General features: G+C 38.8%; 1 protein-coding gene across 1 annotated transcript in view; it reads left to right on the top strand.

The window, feature by feature from the left end:
* Positions 1 to 20,722, top strand: part of LOC135513667 (HERV-H LTR-associating protein 1) — an 83,613-nt gene that overhangs the window by 54,479 nt on the left and 8,412 nt on the right. The window contains exons 14-15 of the mRNA XM_064936522.1: positions 11,609 to 11,783; positions 12,721 to 12,803. Coding sequence (XP_064792594.1) covers positions 11,609 to 11,783; positions 12,721 to 12,803 — 258 coding nt within the window. The remainder of the gene's footprint in view (positions 1 to 11,608; positions 11,784 to 12,720; positions 12,804 to 20,722) is intronic.

The following is a 20,722-nucleotide window of genomic DNA, read 5'->3' as shown; positions in this document are numbered from 1 at the left end:
ATTGATAATTTTTGTGTGATTTTGTTGTCAGCACATTCAACTATGTAAAGAAAAAAGTATTTAATAAGAATATTTCATTCATTCAGATCTAGGATGTGTTATTTTAGTGTTCCCAGTGCATATTACCATTCACATACTGTCACCCATCATAAGGTTTATAAAATAAAATAAACCAAACCATGATTATTCTCTCCTTACTAGAAAGCAATGTTTACATGTAGTCTACCCTAACAATTTTACTCTATATCTTTAATACCAACCTCAGCTGGACACTCATTAAATGTCTATTATTTTAAGATTAACCTGTAATGCGCCAAATGTCTAAAATACATCAGCCAATTCTCAATCTATCCAAACAATTCAAATTCGAAATTCTTACTTTCCAATTTACTTACTTTCCATTGCTGCCTTCACTCGTCTACATTTATGTGTCCTTAAACTCAGAAAGCCCTCTAAAATCTCTATAAAAATCAAATTATATCTTTCTGCTACCTCTGTCTTTCCATCTAACGTTACTATACCAGGTGAACAATTTTTTAAAATTATAGTCAAAACAAAAACAACTTCTGTTCACAGGGAGGCCACTTTAATTACTCATGACCAATCCTCCCTTTCGTCAATTCTATGAATCTATTTTAGAAGTTTTGAAAAATATTGTCTCACAAGATTAAAACCTCTAGGGCTTTCCTGATTCACATTGTTCTCAACACCCCCAAATATGATATCTCTTGTTTCGCTGGTTGTACTTTCCCATATGATGCCTTGTGACCCTGCTCTACCACATAGTTTACTAATGTGGTGATGTTTGGCATTTGGCATTTCTTTGTCTTTTTACAGCAATAACAAATTCACTACATTTGTATCAACACAGAACCCTCAAATCTACACCATTTAGCGATTGTTTATTTTTTTAAATCTGGCGTGATAGAAAGTTTGACAATTTGTCAACATCATTCATGCTCTCACCCATATATACTGGCAATTATACACCGACCATATTCAACGGGCATGGGCATTCGTAAATTCATCTGTTATTCTGCACTCTAGTACATTCAGACAACTGCTCTGAAATGCGAACAATAGCCTGAGCAAATTCACCAAGTACCTAATATAACAATTTCCGTTGCACAACGACTATACAATTTAGCTAAGCTAAGAATGATGTGAATAGTTAATATAGTAGCAAGTTCGATACAATGATATACTATGCGGTTAATAAGGATAACTCAACCAACAAATTTGTCATAATTAGTTAAAACAAAGAATTTGTATCTTAAGACCAATAAGCATACGACATACTCAAATGACTTAATAGTTAGTGTGATTACCCTGATACAACACTAACATCGATACACTGGTGTATTGAGCTAATGATTCTTATTTTATGTCATTGTGCTAAGTCACAATTGTATCCCTGAATTATTTATTAAATTGTAATTTTCCTGTCAGCAAGGGAAATGCTGCCGAATGTTATCCATGATTAGATTTTTCCCATATTTGAGCCGAATTGGTAGAATGCTCATGCGCTTCTTTTTAGTGCCTCTATGGCTTTGATATAGTTTGCTTATATGAATTTATTTCTGCGTCTTTCTCCTTGCAGTTTTAATATTGCCAATATTTTTCTGAGACTATTACCCAGTCATATAATGCTTAACCTTAACATTATCAAATGATCCACAAAGACCACTCTGAACCTACATATGGGTTCACAAGTTAGAATATGAATATCAGTCAAATTATTATATTTAGCAAATCTCTAGTAACACACACATACAATTGCAAATATTTCCCATACATCTTCAAATAATCATTATGTAACTTAGGAAAACTTAGGTACTCACATTAATTAACTACTCCATGTGTGTTTCCAACGACTCCATCCATACACTCCCAGCAGAACCCAAAAACGTTTGTTTCCTGGACGCTGCCCTATGGGAAAAATGCTCCACACGTATCCTCAACAGTTCCTTAGACTTCCAGAAATTATAGACTTGCCGCTATTGTTCTAAAATAACATCCCACACTCAATACCACCTAACAATAACACATAACAATAGTAACCCAGGGAATACCTGTTTACCTCACTAAGAACACTCTTATCAACTCAACTCAATCCTGCTAGTTACCTCAGCTGTGGCCCTCTTAAGGCCAGCTTTTACGTGTTTATTTTTATTTATTTAAATTTTATTTTCTAACATGCAGAAATATTTTCTATATTTCTATAGTGCTTTTGACTTTCTCTTCGAGGCCTTAACTAGTCCACAAGGTCTAGTTATACATCCTGTACACACAGATTTGGATGTCATCCACCACCCCAAGGTTCTAGCTTTACATCTGGTACACACAGATTTGGATGCTCATGTTCTTTTCATTATAACTAGTTCCCACAGTTAATTGGATGCACACGTTAATTGGTCTTAACTCATTCATACTGTTTCTAGTCGTTATCCGATATACACAGATTTGGATGTTAACGTCAGATGGCAGTTCCCTCGGTGTCACGACTCCTACCGAAGGTAGCTCCCATTCCTGTTCGGGTGGCGCTAGGTGGTTGTCGTCACTTGCCTACTAGCTGCCACTGATCCCTTTTCCCCTTTTCTGCTTATCGGTTTCACCTGTGTTCGTTGTAGGCTGATTGGTCGGGCTTTATTTACCTAGCAGGCCCGCCTGCTGGTTGTGCGGGATTGTTTGGTGTACGTGTGTACACGTCTGTGTGTCACGGTTTTCCCATTTTCTTGGGTTTTGCTGGACTGTTTAAGTCCCCCGTGTTTGGGGCATTTGTTTTGGTGTGCGCTCCGTGTTTTTGTGGGGTTGGCGTATGCTCACCGTTTTTGTGCATGAACTTTTTATGGCTGCAGGGGCAGTATTGAGTAGCTTGTATGAAAAGGTGCCCATTGTAAACGGCCAGCTCCTCAGTCTCAGTTGCTAATATATGCATATTATTATTAGTTTTGGATAGAAACCACTCTGAAGTTTCTAAAACTGTTTGAATTATGTCTGTGAGTATAACAGAACTCATATTGCAGGCAAAAACCTGAGAAATTCCACATCCTGTTTGGATGTCTTCTGGGGTGGCAGATTTTCAACCAAGCTCTCATTGAAATTACAGCGAGATATGGATGAGTTTTCACTTCCTATGCCTTCTACTAGATGTCAACAGTCAATAGAACTTTGTCTGATGACACTAATGTGAAGGGGGCCGATTGAGACAGGAAATAGTCACCACTGCCACGAGTTGACCATGTTTTCACTATGCGCATTCACAGGGGAAGGACCTGCGTTCCACCGGTCATCTGAAGTCATTCTAATTCTCCAGTTGGAATGCTATTCAAGATATATGTAAGCAACAATCTAAAGATTGATTCAGTACATCGTTTGACATGTTTCTACTGACTGTGACAGAACATTTGGACATTTCGTCACGTTATAGTGGACGTGCTTTGTGACTTTGGAATTGTTTACCAAACGCACTAACCAAAGTAGCTAAGTGGACATAAATAACGGACATTTTCGAACAAATCAAGCATTTATCATGGACCTGGATTCCTAGGACTGCATTCTGATGAAGTTCATCAAAGGTAAGGAAACATTTATCATGTATTTTCTGGTTTCTGTTGACTCCAACATGGCGGCTAATTTGGCTACTGTTCTGAGCTCCGTCTCAGATTATTGCATGGGTTGCTTTTCCGTAAACTTTTTTTGAAATCTGACACAGCAGTTGCATTAAGAAGAGGTATATCTATAATTCCATGTGTATAACTTGTATTATCATCTACATTTATAATGAGTATTTATGTTGAAACAATGTGGCTATGCAAAATCACTTGATGTATTTGGAACTAGTGAATCTAATACGCTAATGTAAACTCCAATTTTTTTACATAAATATGAACTTTATCAAACAAAACATGCATGTATTGTGTAACATGAAGTCCTATGAGTGTCATCTAATGAAGATAATTCAAGGTTAGTGATACCTTTTATCTCTATTTCTGCTTTTTGTGAATGCTATATTTCACTGGAAAATTGCTGTGCTTATTGTGGTTTGGTGGAGACCTAACATAATCGTCTGTAGTGCTTTTGCTGAAAAGCATATTTGAAATTGGTCACTTTGGTGGAATTAACAACAAGATTACCTTTAAAATGATATAAGACACATACATGTATGTTTTAGGAATTGTAATTATGAGAATTCTGTGGTTTGAATTTGGCGCCCTCTATTTTCACTGGTAGTTGTCATATCGATCCCGTTATCGGGATTGCAGCCATAACAAGTTAAAAACTATAGCACTACCCTTAACTCTCTGCTTCATGCGCCTGACTTCTCACCCACTACACACCGGATGTTACACTCAGAACTCCATTGTCATTTTTTAAATATTTGTTTATAGTTTCCAAGAAATGTCAGTCTCTGTTCAGAACAACGTAACCACCCGCTTGACATCCTCCTTCAGATCTTAGGCAGGCCCCGTGCACGGTTAAACCCAGGTCTTCAGGAGCCGTCAGCAGATGGAGTTTGGTGTCCCGTCTGGGTCGCCAAATATTGTCGTGGAATATTCTAATCAAGTGAGAGAGACTTTGTCATTTCTTCAAACAATCATCTTTATTCAATATAGATGAATTATTGCAATTATGAGTCTGGTCGACCCCACACGCTTGAGTGTTGGACCGAGTAACCTAACCTTTACACAAATGCAGAGTACTATATTTAGCTGACACTAAAAATGCTTAGTCATGGTTGGTTTCAACCATCCCATACAGATTGGGACATCATAAGCCACTCTGGCTTCATTCGGTCGTTATCTGCAAAGGGTTGTTGTCTTAACCCCACCCTGGCTTAGTTTCCCAGATGCAATGAAATATGATTCAGTCATCTCATTCCCCTTTAAATGACGTTCAGCCTGACTTTATAGTACACACAGTGTCATATGATACAAGATTCCAATCACCACTGAGCACTTTCAGATGTTCCAATACAATTGTAAAGTTACCCTACTATCAATGTTATACGACCCAAATTGAATGCTCCATGTTCAGTATATCACTCAAATTCAAGACCCTCAACTTAGCACACACATGCCTTAAACTGTCATGAGTGGCATGTTAATGAAAGATCGGGATCTCAATGCATTCTTAGTCTAAATAACGATGCATTTTACTGTGTGCAGACACCCCATCCATCCAGCAGACCCAATCTGATGAGATTTGTATCGAAACAAAACAAACAAACAACACAACAATTACCGTCCTTCATAAAGCACTCGATACAAGCCTACATATCACTCAAGGTGTCTAAACTTAAATCCAAAACCTTAGAGGACTGGTAACTCCCCCATTTTGATACATGACTCAAAATGTGAGTAATGTGAGAAAAAACACTACTACTGATTTTAAAAAAACTAATTGAATAAGAATCACCACGCATAATAACTCAATAAATTAAAAAATGGTATCCATACAGTCATAGGAAAATAGACTTAAACAGTTTACATTTAGTCAAAGGCAATGCCCTCTTCTTCCGGTTGGTCCGAATCATAAATTTGGCTATGAAATATAAATCAAACGACAGGACAGAGGTAAACGACAGGACAGAGGTAATTCAAACCCTTCAAAGAAGTGTTTCTTACTATATTAGACCAATTAATGAAAAACAGTCAAACATTTCATATATTTGGTATCCCATGTTTCCAGTACATTTCTTATCAAAAGAATTCACATGTTTAATTAAAACTCAGAAAATAAAGACTTCCATGTGTGTGCCCCTTTAAGATACCTTGGAACTAACTCATATTCATAACCAGTCAATTGTGTGCGTGCTGGTGTGTGTGTGTGTATGGTAAACCACATGGAAAAAACTAACAAAAATGTCAACCACTCATTAAGTTTACATCAAACCTTCTTATCAATGTCTTTGTCACTGTCACCCATCATAAGGTTAAGAAAATAAAAGAAACCAAACCATGATTATTATGTCCTTACTAGAAGACAATGTTTTCATTGTAGTCTACCCAAACAACATTACTCTTTTTTTAATACCAACTGCTGGATATTCCCTTTCTGCTTCACACTTATTAAACCTATATTATAAGAATAACATGTAATGCGCCAAATCCACAAAATTACATAAGGGAAAATATACAATATACATTTCGATGGGTTAAAATAGTACTTTTGAACACAACAATTCAGTCAGTAACATAGACCCAATGCTATTGAAATGACCAGTAAATAGATTTTTTTACACAATTATAAGGTTTTGTAGTCTTAACATCTGGCACATAATAACGACACAATTTCCAGAAAACAGACTTAAAGTTCATCCAAGTGTTTCTTGCAAAGATTTCACATACGCAAAGGGGATTTAGCAGTCAAAAAGTTGAATCGACATTCATTGATTTGGAAACAGATCTGGCAAGGTCAATAAAAGCAGATTACATTTTCCCTTGCAACATAATGACATTTCTTCATTACGTCACAAAAAAAACGAACTTTCAAGCTGTATGGGCTATTTTATTTAAATGTATTAACTGGACCGAGAAAATCCCATAAGTGTTTATTGTTTCACTGGTTGGGGTAAGTGAATTCCCCATACTTTCCTGTCATGAAATTAACAATGCCCCTACACTCACGTTTCGATGGACCAATGGCCCCACACACTATTCTTCAATATTTTTCTGCTAACCCCGCAATATCCATGCTGATAAGAGGTTTCTAACCTAACATCAAAGCAGACGTACACATTCTATCAATATTCTCACATGCCCAAACTGTGTTAATTCCCATACTAATATACTATATACCACATGCTTAATGAGTATATACTTTGTCATAGTGTTTGCTGTTATTAAATTTGAAGACTCTTTTTTTTCAAATCAATTCTCTAAGGGTAATTATTCCTTACGTGATTAAACTAAACATGTAACCTTAATCATCTAGGAAGTCAGGGGCACCACGGGAAAATGTTTATAGTCTCTATTTCCCTAATCAACTCTTCAGATTATTTTCAGATCTATTACAGTCAAACAATTAATGCATTATTACCTCATCAATCTCATTCCTGAATATCGCAAACCCTTATATCTGCACGAACCCTAGCATCATAAATCATGAATCAGTGATATACAAAATGGCTTACTTATTTATTTATGAACTAACTAATCAATCACAGAAACACATAAACACACACAATAAGTCATACACTAACATGAAACAAAGAAAAAGTCCTTAGTGGACAAAAACAATACGACGGCTTGGTAGACAAAGGAAAGACGTGGGGACAGTTCAATAGCGGGAAACTCAGAGTGGACCCAGATACATACAGGTGGCTACACTCATTGAAATGCTAATACTTTGAACATGAACAGCCACTCATGAGAAAATAAATTAAAATGTACATATTTCCGAGTGTATGCCATTGTTTTCTCTCTCTGTGGTCGCCGGTCATCTGCTGGAGAGAGTTTCTGATTGAATTCCCCAGAAGTCCCAAGGTCTTTTGTGGTTGTAGTTTTGTCAGCTGGCTCTGGATAGTGTATGTTGTCAGACGTACTATTTGGTTGTTCAACCGGTTGCATTTACCAGACTAAAGCACTTAAAGAGCTGCAGCCTGACTAATTGTTATTTCGTTTTTTGATTTCTTAGCCATTTCAACATAGGAATGATCTCCATGTTCTCTGGTCTTGTCCTTTAGTAGAGCTACCAACCATTTCAACATGGAGCAACAGCTTCCATGTTTTCCGGTCTATAGTGTGGTAGCCATTCCAACGTGGGGACCTCGTCACTGCATTCTCTTGACTGTATGTACATTTTGTCACAATATCACAGGTGTTCCATGACGTTTGGGTATAATGTCTGTGCTCACGAGGGCGTGGCCACTGACTGGATAAACTTTACATTAAAAAAAACATTTTCTCATTGAGAAGTCACATTTCATCTTCTCACAAATAGTTTTATATTTATTCATATAAGTTCCACAACATTTAGATGTAAATCTGATAAATACATTGTGAAAGCTCTTAAAGTTACAATGTTTCCATTATAAAGTCTTAAATTATATCACCACACAGTAAATGTTGGACATGATTATTGTTTAAATAACCACGGACCATTCCAACTGATTGGAATACAGAAATATTGTTACATTATTCAACCTTTTGAGGTTACCGTACCACAAAGTCTTCCTCTGTGGTAACAAAGTGATTCTCAACTTTAATTTCAGCAGAGTGGGGAAAGAAGTTTCGGTATTTACGACTTCACCGCTCTAAAAGAGAGAGTGTGCTGAGAGTGAGCGGACCCACTGTAACCTGATCCTTCAGATCTTCACAGGAGAGTCATGACAAATTCATACTATATACTATTAGTTAATTTTAGTGTATTGTGTTGGAATTGCGTCAATTCGAATCTGGTATCAGGATAAATATAACTGAGTCACCGATTGTATACTATGTATTTTTTATTAGCTAAGCAATAAGTGGAATAAGCTCTCTGTCCCACCTCGCAGGGCAAAAACAGAGAACTGACTTGTTCCTGACAAAGATATTATAATATACCCAGATGACAGTAGTAGTTCCTGCTTCCGAGCGGCCTGTCAGAGTAGAGACTGGGCGTGGTTTAAACTCACCCAGCCTATCGTTGATTGTTGTCGTACGAGCTGGTACTAGCCTCCGGGCGCACCAGTTGATAGATGTAACTTGCTGTGTCGAGTATCTATGCGCTCATTCCCTAGATACTGTTATCACATATCTGGTTTCTGTTATTGTTAAGTTTGAGTTCTAACAAAAACAGTCTGTGGTTTGCTACACTACGTTCTGTATGTGTCCGTTTTTATGTTATTCTGTATTTTTCCATCATGAGAAAGTCCCATGGTCCTGAAACTGTTAACAATGTTTCAAGTCAGCTATGTTGCATAACACATACATACATCCACACAAGCCAACAGCAGGTAATATTCAATCACATATATGGTAACGGGCTGTAGTGCATAACACAGAAACCTCATAATTGTAAACAAATGGTAACCTTTCAGTTGAGCTTTGTATGTCTCCTGGAGGTTGATGCTGTTACTATGCAGCCTCTTGCTAACTTGTTAGCTTAACAAATTACTATTTAGACATTTTACAAAACAATTTGGACTGTTTAGAGCACACACTGCTCGAAGGGGCAGGGTTGATCCAAGCTCTCTGACCTCACAAAGGCAGTCAAGCACCCAAGCCAACAGGCTAAAGTTGGCTAGCTTGCTTGCTACTTCCATTCACAAATAAGAGAACACATCCTCACGTTGACCATTTCCTCACCCTAACAGAGCTTGTCAGGCTTTTTTCATGTTATCCAAAGCGTTGGTGACTAACTGTGCTGCTGGTAACTATTTAATTACGTTCTTTCCCTAACATTTACTGACACCGGCCATATTCAACAGGTGTTGACCATTCGTAAATTCATCAGTTATTCTGTGCTCTGGTACATTCAGACAAGAGTGCTCTGAAATCAGAAACAAATAGCCAGAGCGAATTTACAAAGCACCCTCTCTAAAAATGTCCATTGAGAATGCACAACGACTATACCATGTAGCTAAGCTAAGAATGACGTGAATAATCAAGTCAATAAACGTTGGGTAGTTGGATAACGTATAGTTAATATACTAGCAAGTTTGATGCAATTATATGCTATGAGGTTCATAAGGATAGCGTAAGCAACAAATTTGTCAGCCAACATAGCGTATAACTTGATTTGAAAAGTCATAACTTTATAATATTGTTTGGATATTATTTGGAACGTCTTTCTTATAATTGGAAAAGAGTAATTTACCCTCCAAAATATTTATTATTATTTTTTTTTTTTATTTTTTTATTTTTTTCTGTGTAATTTTAAATGTTGTATTTGCACATTTCCGTGTAGGGTTTACATTTATAGCTGGTTTTCCAAACATAACCAACTGTTTTACCAGTACACTGACTAATACATTTTCTTTTACAATGTTTCTTTCATTTTGTATAGTTTTCTTATTTTTTTTCTTGTAACCTGCAGGATTATTTTCTTATTTCTTCAGGATAATATCCTGGAACACTTTCATCAGGACTCTGTCCTGGTATCTCTTAACATAGCTCATGCATTATGATTGTAACTCATAGTATATTACTTTAGGACTCTGTCCTGGTATCTACAACAAAGTTAACTTTTCAACAAATGGTGTTAGCATCCCACCGCTGTCACCAATTTGTCGTGGAATATCTAATCAAAGGGAAGAGAGACTGCAGAGTCTTTCAAACAACACTTTATCATAAGATTTGCAAAAATGGTTGGTTGCTTGGTTGCAATGAGTTGAAAGCTTAACAAATATAGCCGGGTCTCAGCTTTTATAGAGAAAATACATACAACCCCTTTCTGTATAGGTGGCAGTCAGCAGATAGTGTGTAAAAGGTAATTAGTTAGCACATTCACAACAGCAAAACACTATAATGTGTTCCTTTCTGCAAGTTTTCATACATGAGCCTTTCTGTAGATAGTAAACCCAAGGGATGTCACATACTGCGGCCGCACCCAAGCAGCACCCTTAGCTATAGGCCCAGTCTTATGACTAAGTCCCACAAAGACAAGTTTGTATCAGGTTAGAAAAAACACTAGCATATAACAAGAGACAATTCTTTAAACAGTAAAACATGGGATAGCATGGCTAATTATGTAATTTTCCACAACATATCACTTTAAAACGTATGCCATCCTTCAGCACATGTCACCCTTTATAAAGCACATGTTTATATCACATTCGCCATAGGTGATTTTGTCACAGAGTTATGCCACATTTATGAACCCTTTATAAGCTGAATGTAATTTTAAGCGGGACAGAGATCTCAACTATTTACTTTTATGAAGAGATCGTAGGAAAATTAAGTCAGATTTGCAATTCATGTTTCTACTGTAGGCCTAGGGGTAAAAAGTCTAGAGCACCTTATCAAAATCATCTTGTAATCATTCAGTTGTGATTAATTGTCACGTTCTGACCTTTATTTCCTTTGTTTTGTCATTATTTAGTATGGTCAGGGCGTGAGTTGGGGTGGGCAGTCTATGTTTGTTTTTCTATGATTTGGGGATTTCTATGTTTCAGCCTAGTATGGTTCTCAATCAGAGGCAGGTGTCATTAGTTGTCTCTGATTGAGAATCATACTTAGGTAGCCTGGGTTTCACTGTTTGTTTGTGGGAGTTTGTTTCCTGTGTCAGTGTTTGTGCCACACGGTACTGTTTTGGGTTTTGTTCTTTACACATTTATTGTTTTTGTATTTCAGTCGTGTTCATGTGTAGTATTTCTTATTAAAAGAACCATGGACACTTACCACGCCCATATTGGTCCTCCGATCCTTCTCTCCTCTCCTCTTCGGAAGAAGAGGAGGAAATCCCTTACATTAATATTATTATTCAATTTATTATTATGAATTGCAGCAAGTCCTGTGTTGCACTACTGCCATTTCCATTAATTTCTTGACTCACAAATCGACAAAGTAATTGATCTCCTTTATGTTGTGGTAAAAAAGTAAGAAGTTGGTAGATTACATTTTTATTTTATTACATTCCTAGGTGTTTCTTCACTGCTTTTAGAAACCATGTCTCTTTTTGGCAGGCTGCCCATGGAGAAGGCCTGTCTTGACCAACATAGAAGACTGGCGTGACAACTCCATTACTAGCAGCACCACCACTGTGAGTGCTCACAAGCTACAGCCCTGCGTACTCGAGCTCTGCAAGTTCTTCTCCCAGTGCCTCTGCCACTCCTACAGCTACAAGACTCACATGAAGAGGTATCGTATAGTGATCCCTTTAGCCACACTACAATGTACTTTCACACGCTGATTGAACAAGGTGCACCCAATATATTCTAACAATCACAGTTAGATATAGATTATTTGTTGTCTTTTGTCACCGATGGTGAGAATCATTATGTTATGCCCTTCAATTTGAGTGCCCCAAAATAAGGGTTGCAAAGTGGAATATTACAGGTAACTTAATATATTTACCAGTAAACTACTAGTATTTTCTTACTTTTGAAGATTTTAGGTAATTTTATAACATAAAAATAGAATCACTTTGAGGGTTTCTGCTCTTTTTGACAAGTTTTTTGTTTGTTTTAGTTGGTCAATATGTCTTTGTAAGAGTTTTGGGGCTGAACTGGTGGCAGTTGTGAAATAAGTGAATAGTTTGAAGAGTTGCAGTTAATTGCAAATTACGTCATTGTTGATTAGATGTTTTCTTTCATTAATTAGGCAATTGTCTCATGAAACCACAGGAGGTTGGTGACACCTTAATTGGGGGGGACGTGGTAATGGCTGGAGCAAAACCGGTGGAATGGTATCAAATACATCAAACATATGGTTTCCATGTGTTTTTTGCCATTCCATTAACTCCGTTTCAGCCATTATTATGAGCCGTCCTCCCCTCAGCAGCTTCCACTGCATGAAACATATGGTCAATCTATTAGAAACTCATGGACAACATGCACACAGATACTGTACAGTATAGAGATGAAGAATAAACTTTTATATTTTTTATTTCTCTAATTTAAATATCTAAAGTTTCCATAGACTACCAAAATGACCTGTTCATTTACCAACAGTTCTGAAAATTCTTGTAACTTTGGTAAATTACCAGGAGTTTTGCAACCCTACCCCAAACTATTTGAAAATGGTTGTTTCATTGACTGTGTCAAGTATAATTGACTTGCTCTTTGGTGTCCTACAGGTATTGTGCTGATAGTCACCTGTGGTATGAGAAACATACCTTTGAGGTGTGTAGACGGGTCAGAAGAGTCTCTTTCTCCAGAAGTAAGTGTTCATTAGCCTAGGGTACATAATCAATCACAGCAAAAAAGTATTTAGTCAGTTGTGCAATCAATCACAGGGGCCAAAAAAGTATTTAGTCAGTTGTGCAAGTTCTCCCACCTAAAAAGGTGAGAGGCCTGTAATTTTCATCACAGGTACACTTCAACTATGACAGACAAAATGAGAAAAGAAAATCCAGAAAATCACATTGTAGGATTTTTTATGAATTTATTTGCAAATTATGGTGAAAAATAAGTATTTGGTCACCTACAAACAAGCAAGATTTCTGGCTTGGCCGGTAGGGATGTCCTTGTCTCATCGCGTACCAGCGACTCCTGTGGTGGGCCGGGCGCAGTGCGCGCTAACCAAGGTTGCTAGGTGCACAGTGTTTCCTCCAACACATTGGTGCGGCTGGCTTCCGGGTTGGATGCGCGCTGTGTTAAGAAGCAGTGCGGCTTGGTTGGGTTGTGTATCGGAGGACGCATGACTTTCAACCTTCGTCTCTCCTGAGCCTGTACAGGAGTTGTAGCGATGAGACAAGATAGTAGCTACTAAAAACAATTGGATACCACGAAATTGGGGAGAAAAAGGGGTAAAATTAAAAAAATATATATAAAAAAAATCCTATAATGTGATTTTCTGGATTTTCTTTTCTCATTTTGTCTGTCATAGTTGAAGTGTACCCATGATGAAAATTACAAGCCTATCATCTTTTGAAGTGGGAGAACTTGCAAAATTGGTTTCTGACTACTTTTTTGCCCCACTGTATATACAAAAGTATGTGGACACCCCTTCAAATTAGTGGATTCAGCTATTTCAGCCAAACCTGTTGCTGATAGGTGTATAAAATCTAGCACACAGCCATGCAATATCCGTAGACAAACATTGGCAGTAGACTGGCTTTACTGAAGAGCTAAGTGACTTTTAATGTGGCACTGTCATAGGATGCCACATTTCCAACTATTTCTGCGCTGCTAGAGCTGTCCCAGTCAACTATAAGTGCTGTTATTGTGAAGTGGAAATGTCTAGGAGCAACAAAGGCTCAGCTGCGAAGTGTTAGGCCATACCAGCTCACAAAACGGGACAGCAGAGTGCTGAAGCGCGTAGCGCGTAAAAATTGTCTGTCCCCCGTGGCAACATTCACTACCAAGTTCCAAACTGCCTCCGGAAGCAACTTCAGCACAATAACTGTTCGTTGGGGCTTCATGAAATGGGGTTCCATGTCTGAGCAACCGCACATAAGCCTTAGATCACCATGTGCAATGATAAGCGTCGGCTGGAGTGGTGTAAAGCTCGCAGCCATTGGACTCTGGAGCAGTGGAAATGCATTCCCTGGAGTGATGAATCACGCTTCACCATCTGAAAATCCGAAGGACGAATTTCGATTTGACGGATGCCAGGAGAACGCAGGTATGCCCCAATGCATAGTGCCAACTGTAAAGTTTGGTGTTGGAGGAATAATGGTCTGGGGCTGTTTTTTATGGTTCGGGATTTGCCCCTTAGTTCAAATGAAGGGACATCTTAATGGTACATCATACAATGACATTCTAGACGTGCTTCCAACTTTGTTGCCACAGTTTGGGGAAGGTGCTTTCCTGTTTCAGCATGACAATGCCCTTGTGCACAAAGCGCAGTCCATGCAGAAATTGTTTGTTGAGATCGGTGTGGAAGAACCTTTGAGAGAGGCCTGAATTAGGCCCCACGACACTAATGCCCTTGTGGCTGAATGGAAGCAAGTCCCCGCAATAATGTTTCATCATGTGGAAAGCCTTCCCAGAAGAGTGGGAGGCTGTTATAGGTGCAAAGGGGGGACCAACTCCATACTAATGCCCATGATTTTGGAATGAGATGTTCGACGAATGTCCAAATACTTTTGGTTGTGTGTGTGTTTTTTTTAAAGAAAACTATTATTGAACATAAGTATAAATATTGCATTATGAACTAAGTATGGTTGAATTTTAGTTATTTGGTTTTCTATTATGGTTACCATGGGTATTTAAAACCATTAGGGAGCCTTTCCTGGAAGCCTTTTTTCCCATTTTCCCCTTCCCTTCACCTACTTAGGTTTTTGGCAGAATAGGTCAACTAGGCCTCGGGTATGGTGATACCTTACAGTTTTTTGACCGCTACGCTAATACTTGGAACTAGAGGGCAGAAATTATTACATTTTAAAGCATTAGACCTCTCATTAAAGGCATAAGTCATTCAAAAGTTATACTTATATCCAAACTGGTTCTCTAGTAAATTGGTAGGAATGTCTCATCATCCTATGCTCAATAATGGTCTTTTCCCCTTTATTCAGATTACACCTGCTAACTTTTGGTTGTTTGAATAAGGAAATAATCTCCAAAATATCATTCTTTTTTTTAAACAAGTCTTAGAAAGTTGGTTGCAATTTCAGTTTAATCCACCTGAAAAGACAGAACAAATAATACAACAAATATTGTGGTTCAACTGAAATATACTAATCTTCATCACTCAATACCTAGGTTTACTTCCACTGTATTCACATCCTACCATACCTTTGTCTGTACATTATACCTTGATGCTATTTTATCGCCCCCAGAAACCTCCTTTTACTCTCTGTTCCAGACGTTCTAGACGACCAATTCTTATTGCTTTTAGCCGCACCCTTATTCTACTCCTCCTCTGTTTCTCTGGCGATGTAGAGGTGAATCCAGGCCCTGCAGTGCCTAGCTCCACTCCTATTCCCCAGGCGCTCTCTTTTGACGACTTCTGTAACCGTAATAGCCTTGGTTTGATGCATGTTAACATTAGAAGCCTCTCCCCTAAGTTTGTTCTATTCACTGCTTTAGCACACTCTGCCAACCCGGATGTTCTAGCTGTGTCTGAATCCTGGCTTAGGAAGACTACCAAAAATTCTGAAATTTAATTCCAAACTACAACATTTTCAGACAAGATAGAATTGCCAAAGGGGGCGGTGTTGCAATCTACTGCAAATATAGCCTGCAGAGTTCTGTCCTACTATCCAGGTCTGTACCCAAACAATTTGAACTTCTACTTTTAAAAATCCACCTCTCTAAAAACGTCTCTCACCGTTGCAGCCTGCTATAGACCACCCTCTGCCCCCAGCTGTGCTCTGGACACCATATGTGAACTGATTGCCCCCCATCTATCTTCAGAGCTCATGCTGCTAGGCGACCTAAACTGGAACATGCTTAACACCCCAGCAATCCTACAATCTAAATTTGATGCCCTCAATCTCACACAAATTATCAATGAACCTACCAGATACCTCCCCAAAGCCTTAAACACGGGCACCCTCATAGATATCATTCTTGTCATGTCTTGTTATGTCTGTTCCTGTCCTTTCTCTTCACTCTGTCTCTCTCTACTGGTCTTTTTAGGTTACCTTCTCTGTCTCTCATTCTTCAGCTGTTCTACATCTCCCCTAACTAGCTCATTCACTCTTTCCCACCTGTTCTCTCTTCCCCCTCTGATTAGGTCTCTATTTCTCTCTCTGTTCCTGCTACTTTCAGTGTCTGATTCTTGTTTGTGTTTTTGATGCCAGAAGCAAGCTGTCGTCCCGTTTGCTTCCACCTTGTCCTATCCTGTCGGAGTCCGCCTGGCAGGTGCATCCTGCATTATACTAACGTTCTTTTTGTTCCATTGACTACGTTGGAAGAGGATTTATGCCATTCCTGTTTTTCATTAAAGAACTCTGTTTTCTGTTAAAACCGCTTTTGGGTCTTCACTCAAGTACATAACAATTCTAACCAACTTGCCCTCTAAATACACCTCTGCTGTCTTCAACCTTCAGTGATCACTGCCTCATTGCCTGCATCCGTAATGGGTCAGCGGTCAAACGACCTCCACTTATCACTGTAAAACGCTCCCTGAAACACTTCAGCGAGCAGGCCTTTCTTATCGACCTGGCCAGGGTATCCTGGAAGGATATTGATCTCATCCCATCAGTAGAGGATGCCTGGATATTCTTTTAAAAATGCCTTCCTAACCATCTTAAATAAACATGCCCCATTCAAGAAATTTAGAACCAGGAACCCATGGTTCTCATGGTTCTCCCCAGACCTGACTGCCCTTAACCAACACAAAAACATCCTATGGCGTTCTGCATTAGCATCGAACAGCCCCCGTGATATGCAGCTGTTCAGGGAAGCTAGAAACCATTATACACAGGCAGTTAGAAAAGCCAAGGCTAGCTTTTTCAAGCAGAAATTTGCTTCCTGCAACACTAACTCAAAAAAGTTCTGGGACACTGTAAAGTCCATGGAGAATAAGAACACCTCCTCCCAGCTGCCCACTGCACTGAAGATAGGAAACACTGTCACCACTGATAAATCCACCATAATTGAGAATTTCAATAAGCAGTTTTCTACGGCTGGCCATGCTTTCCACCTGGCTACTCCTACCCCGGTCAACAGCACTGCACCCCCCACAGCAACTCGCCCAAGCCTTCCCCATTTCTCCTTCTCCCAAATCCGTTCAGCTGATGTTCTGAAAGAGCTGCAAAATCTGGACCCCTACAAATCAGCCGGGATAGACAATCTGGACCCTTTCTTTCTAAAATGATCTGCCGAAATTGTTGCCACCCCTATTACTAGCCTGTTCAACCTCTCTTTCGTGTCGTCTGAGATTCCCAAAGAATGGAAAGCAGCTGCGGTCATCCCCCTCTTCAAAGGGGGGGACACTCTTGACCCAAACTGCTACAGACCTATATCTATCCTACCATGCCTTTCTAAGGTCTTCGAAAGCCAAGTCAACAAACAGATTACTGACCATTTCGAATCTCACCATACCTTCTCTGCTATGCAATCTGGTTTCAGAGCTGGTCATGGGTGCACCTCAGCCATGCTCAAGGTCCTAAATGATATCTTAACCGCCATCGATCAGAAACATTACTGTGCAGCCGTGTTCATTGATCTGGCCAAGGCTTTCGACTCTGTCAATCACCACATCCTCATCGGCAGACTCGACAGCCTTGGTTTCTCAAATGATTGCCTTGCCTGGTTCACCAACTACTTCTCTGATAGAGTTCAGTGTGTCAAATCGGAGGGTCTGCTGTCCGGACCTCTGGCAGTCTCTATGGGGGTACCACAGGGTTCAATTCTTGGACCGACTCTCTTCTCTGTGTACATCAATGAGCTCGCTCTTGCTGCTGGTGAGTCTCTGATCCACCTCTACACAGACGACACCATTCTGTATACTTCTGGCCCTTCTTTGGACACTGTGTTAACAACCCTCCAGGCAAGCTTCAATGCCATACAACTCTCCTTCCGTGGCCTCCAATTGCTCTTAAATACAAGTAAAACTAAATGCATGCTCTTCAACCGATCGCTACCCGCACCTGCCCGCCTGTCCAACATCACTACTCTGGACGGCTCTGACTTAGAACACGTGGACAACTACAAATACTTAGGTGTCTGGTTAGACTGTAAACTCTCCTTCCAGACCCATATAAAATATCTCCAATCCAAAGTTAAATCTAGAATTGGCTTCCTATTTCGCAACAAAGCATCCTTCACTCATGCTGCCAAACATACCCTTGTAAAACTGACCATCCTACCAATCCTTGACTTTGGCGATGTCATTTACAAAATAGCCTCCAATACCCTACTCAACAAATTGGATGCAGTCTATCACAGTGCAATCCGTTTTGTCACCAAAGCCCCATATACTACCCACCATTGCGACCTGTACGCTCTCGTTGGCTGGCCCTCGCTTCATACTCGTCGCCAAACCCACTGGCTCCAGGTGATCTACAAGACCCTGCTAGGTAAAGTCCCCCCTTATCTCAGCTCGCTGGTCACCATAGCATCTCCCACCTGTAGCACACGCTCCAGCAGGTATATCTCTATAGTCACCCCCAAAACCAATTCTTTCTTTGGACGCCTCTCCTTCCAGTTCTCTGCTGCCAATGACTGGAACGAACTACAAAAATCTCTGAAACTGGAAACACTTATCTCCCTCACTAGCTTTAAGCACCAACTGTCAGAGCAGCTCACAGATTACTGCACCTGTACATAGCCCACCTATAATTTAGCCCAAACAACTACCTCTTTCCCTACTGTATTTAATTAATTAATTTATTTTGCTCCTTTGCACCCCATTATTTTTATTTCTACTTTGCACATTCTTCCATTGCAAATCTACCATTCCAGTGTTTTACTTGCTATATTGTATTTACTTTGCCACCATTGCCTTTTTTTTGCCTTTACCTCCCTTATTTCACCTCATTTGCTCACATCGTATATAGACTTGTTTATACTGTATTATTGACTGTATGTTTGTTTTACTCCATGTGTAACTCTGTCGTTGTATGTGTCGAACTGCTTTGCTTTATCCTGGCCAGGTCGCAATTGTAAATGAGAACTTATTCTCAACTTGCCTACCTGGTTAAATAAAGGTAAAATAAAAAAATAATAGAAAGAAAATGTATTTTTTGAAGAAATGTTTAAAAAAGGTATAATTTTTGTGAATGATATCATAAATAGGACTGGTGGAGTTGTGACACATGCAGCTAACACAGACATATGGAAATGTCTGCTCTACCCAAAATTACAACTAATTAATTGCAGTATTACACAAAAATGGAAGAGACAAGTAGAAGGGGAAGGAACTTGTATGTTGGCCCTGTATTAAAGAACTTAAATGGTTAAAGGTGTGATAAATAAAATCATATATATAAGGACCAAAAAACTGACAGCTGTGCCGTATAAATTGCTAAATAGTTGGGAAGAGATTTTCGATGTACCCATTCCATGGCACATGGTTTATGAATTGTTACGCAAAACGACGCCGGATTCAAAACATCAAATTTTTCAATTTAAATTACTGTACAAAATTCTTGCAACCAATAGAATGTTATATATATATATATATGGGGGATACAATCTTCCCAGCTCTGCAGATTCTGCTGTGAGGAGGCAGTCATTAGATAATTTATTTTGGTATTGTCCATATGTGGCTCGTTTTTGGTCACAGGTCCAGGAATGGCTGAAGAATTGCAACATTAGCCTAGAACTAACGCTGCAGATAGCAATACTGGGTGATTTGAAAAGCCATAGTCAATCAATGAATAATATAATAATTATTTTAGCAAAAATGTTACAATCTGTAGAAGCTGTGTGAGAATAGAAAGGTTCAGTACTTTTGTGAAGCATCACAGCACAGTTGAAAAATATATGGCAAATAGAAATCCAAAATGGATGATGTTGAGAGATAGATGGGAGGGGTTGAATGGAGCTGAAGGGTGGGACTAATAACAAGAGAACCAATGTAAAACATACGGGGTCTGTAAAATGTATATAGGTTCAGAAATGTTGTGAAATAGCACAGTTACAAACAGAAATCAAACTGGATGGACATCAGAAATAGGAAGGACTAAAGATAAACAAAATATAACTATTGTAAAATAGATTGTCTGTAAAATGTATATAAGATGTATAAACTGAAGGTAGAAGCCTAAGTGTTTATTAGTTTACTCCAATTGGGGGTAGGGTTTGTGGGAATAATAAAGGTATATTCTTAAAAAAGTATATATCTATATAGGTATGTATGTATATATGCGTATATGTATGCATGCGTGTATGTTTATGGATATATATTTACCCCAAAAATATATGGGGAATTGGAAATGATGCAGACAATTACATTGATGGAAGCAACAATCTTTCCACAATATTAAGCTGATCCACCCCTAAAATAAAAAATACTTGGAATTAAGAAAGCTGCTATTAGTCTACACTTTTTGTTTACCGTTTAAATCTGATCGCTTTGACTTTGATCATCATTGACGGATTATAGCATCCAAAAGACCTTTGTTTGGAAAATAAAAGTATGTTTGTTTTTGCACGATTGGTGCTTTGGATTCCCTGTTTTGTGGTTGTTTTGGAAGCATGTCTGATGGAGGCATCACATATCTGTGGCCTCAAGGCTAGTTT

This window comes from Oncorhynchus masou, chromosome 25 (genome assembly GCF_036934945.1).
Source record: "Oncorhynchus masou masou isolate Uvic2021 chromosome 25, UVic_Omas_1.1, whole genome shotgun sequence".
NCBI classification, from domain to species: Eukaryota; Metazoa; Chordata; class Actinopteri; order Salmoniformes; family Salmonidae; genus Oncorhynchus; species Oncorhynchus masou.
This window is presented reverse-complemented; position numbering and strand designations above follow the sequence as displayed.